The 2419-nt window shown below is 38.8% G+C and overlaps 1 protein-coding gene across 1 annotated transcript; it reads left to right on the top strand.

The window, feature by feature from the left end:
* Positions 1–738: 738 nt before the first annotated feature.
* On the top strand, positions 739–2034 carry LOC111398163. The gene is made up of 3 exons (XM_023025098.1): positions 739–976; positions 1177–1397; positions 1603–2034. Exons 1-3 carry the CDS (start codon positions 739–741, stop codon positions 2032–2034), a joined length of 891 nt encoding a protein of 296 aa, XP_022880866.1.
* Positions 2035–2419: the final 385 nt, after the last annotated feature.

Genomic DNA, 2419 nt, shown 5'->3' with positions numbered 1-2419 from the left:
AAGGAGCATTTTCCATTGCCATTCATTGATCAGATGTTGGAGAGGTTCGAAGGTCATTCTCATTACCTCTTTTTGGACGAATATTCTGGATACAATCAGATAATTATTGCTCCAGAAAATTAGGAGAAAACAACCTTCACATGCCCCTATGGAACTTTTACATTTAGAAGGATACCTTTTGGTTTATGCAATGTACCCACAACCTTTCAACGGTGCATGATGGCCATATTATCTGACATGTGGAAAAATACATCGAGAAATTCATGGATAATTTTTTTGTGTTTGAAGATTCATTTGATGATTGCTTGGATCAGTTGGCTCTTATATTGTAAAGATGTGAAGAGAAGAACCTAGTGCTAAATTGGGAAAAATGTCATTTCATGGTAAAAGAGGGGATAGCGCTGGCCACAAATTTTCGCCAAAGGGCATTGAAGTTGACAAAGCCAAGATACAAGTGATTGAAAAATTGCAGCCTCCTAATTCAGTTAAGGGAGATCAAACAGAAGGTTCATTCAAGATTTCTCAAAAATTACAAAACCTCTATGTAATCTACTAGAGAAGGATGTGCCATTTCACTTTTCTGATGAGTGCTTAAATGCCTTTAATACTTTGAAAGAAAATTAACTTCTGCACCTGTAATAGTAGCACCTGATTGGGATATACCTTTCGAACTTATGTGTGATGCTATTGAGTTTGCAGTGGGAGTAATGCTTGGCCAACGTAAGGGAAAAGTGTTACATGTCATCTGCTATGCCAGCAAAAACCTTGACAGATGCTCATATCAACTACACATCAATGGAAAAAGAGATGCTAGTAGTGGTCTTTGCCTTCGATAAATTTTGTTCTTATCTGATTAGTTCAAAGGTGATAGTCTACACTGACCATACAGCCGTGAAATATCTGTTTGAGAAGAAGGATGCTAAACCTAGGCTAATTCGATGGGTTCTGTTGCTGCAAGAATTTGACATAGAGATTTGTGATAAAAAAAAAAAAAGAATAGAAAATCAGGTAGCAGATCACTTATCAAGGCTAAAGTAACTACAGGATTTAGAGGACATGGATATTAATGAGGTCTTCCCAAATGAACAGTTATTACAGATAGAAAAGGCTCCGTGATATGCAGATATTGTTAATTACTTAGCTAGTGGCTATATGGATCCTGATCTCACCTATCAGCAAAAAAGAAGCTGCTTCATGAAGCGAAATTCTATTATTGGTATGATCCAAATTTATACAGGAGAGGGGCAGACCAGATCATTAGGAAATGTATGCCAGAGGATGAGATGAAACCGATCCTTTCACGGGTTCATGTTTCGACTTATGGAGGACACTTTGGCCCAACTAAAATAGCAACAAAGGTGCTTCAATGTGGTTACTTTTGGCCTACACTGTTTAAGGTCTGCCACAGTTTCTGCAGGTCATGTGATAGCGTGTCATGAGATGCCACTTAACAACATTTTGGAGGTGGAAATATTTGATGTCTGGGGGGTTGATTTTATGGGTCCCTTTCCATCATCTTACAACAATTGGTACATCCTAGTGGCGGTGGATTATGTCTCTAAATGGGTAGAAGCTAAAGCATTGCCTACAAATGACACAAAGGTGGTGGTGGTGGACTTCATAAAGAAACACATCTTTAAGCGCTATGGATCACCTAGGGTCATAATAAGTTATGGTAGAACTCACTTCCGCAATCTGTTATTCCAGGCAATGCTGCATAAATACGGGGTACAACATCGAATTGCCACTCCTTACCACCCTCAAACAAGTGGACAGGTGGAAACCTCGAACAAACAATTGAAAAGAATTCTGGAGCTCACTGTGAATACATCTCGCAAGGATTGGTTAAAGAAATTAGATGATGCTTTATGGGTGTATCGCACTGCTTACAAGACACCTATTGGAATGTCCCCATATCAACTAGTCTTTGGAAAAGAATGTCATCTACCAGTGGAGTTTGAGCACAGAGCGTACTGGACATTGAAGCAATTAAACATGCACCTTGAAAAGGCTGGAGAAACAATAATACTATAGCTACATAAATTGGAAGAATTCAGAAGAGAAGTATATGAGAATGCAGCCATTTGCAACGAAAGGACGAAGCAGTGGCATGACAAGAACATCAGGCAAAGAATTTTTAGAGTGAGAGATTAAGTGCTTTTATACAATTCCAGACTTAAACTGTTTCTAGAAAAATTGACATCTAGATGATCTAGCCCTTTCACGATCTCTCAGGTGTTTTCCTACGGTACAATTGAACTACACTATCCAACAAAAGGAAACTTCAAAGTAAATGGCCAACGTATCAAGCACTACATGGAAGATTTTCCCATAAAGAAAGCCTTGACCTAGCTGTACCAGAATGACCACGGCACAAAGTCAAGCTAATGACTTTAAAGAAGCGCTTATTGGGAGGCAA

The sequence above is a fragment of the Olea europaea genome, chromosome 8 (genome assembly GCF_002742605.1).
Source record: "Olea europaea var. sylvestris chromosome 8, O_europaea_v1, whole genome shotgun sequence".
NCBI classification, from domain to species: domain Eukaryota; kingdom Viridiplantae; phylum Streptophyta; class Magnoliopsida; order Lamiales; family Oleaceae; genus Olea; species Olea europaea.
This window is presented reverse-complemented; position numbering and strand designations above follow the sequence as displayed.

Excerpts from the sequence above, each read along its gene's own strand:
- LOC111398163 (XM_023025098.1), top strand. The coding sequence starts at position 739 with ATGTCATCTGCTATGCCAGCAAAAACCTTGACAGATGCTCATATCAAC. Across the intron at positions 977-1,176 it reads AGAATTTGACATAGAGATTT|CAAAAAAGAAGCTGCTTCAT; the intron begins GTGATAAAAAAA and ends CTCACCTATCAG. Across the intron at positions 1,398-1,602 it reads TTTGGCCTACACTGTTTAAG|GTGGTGGTGGTGGACTTCAT; the intron begins GTCTGCCACAGT and ends AATGACACAAAG.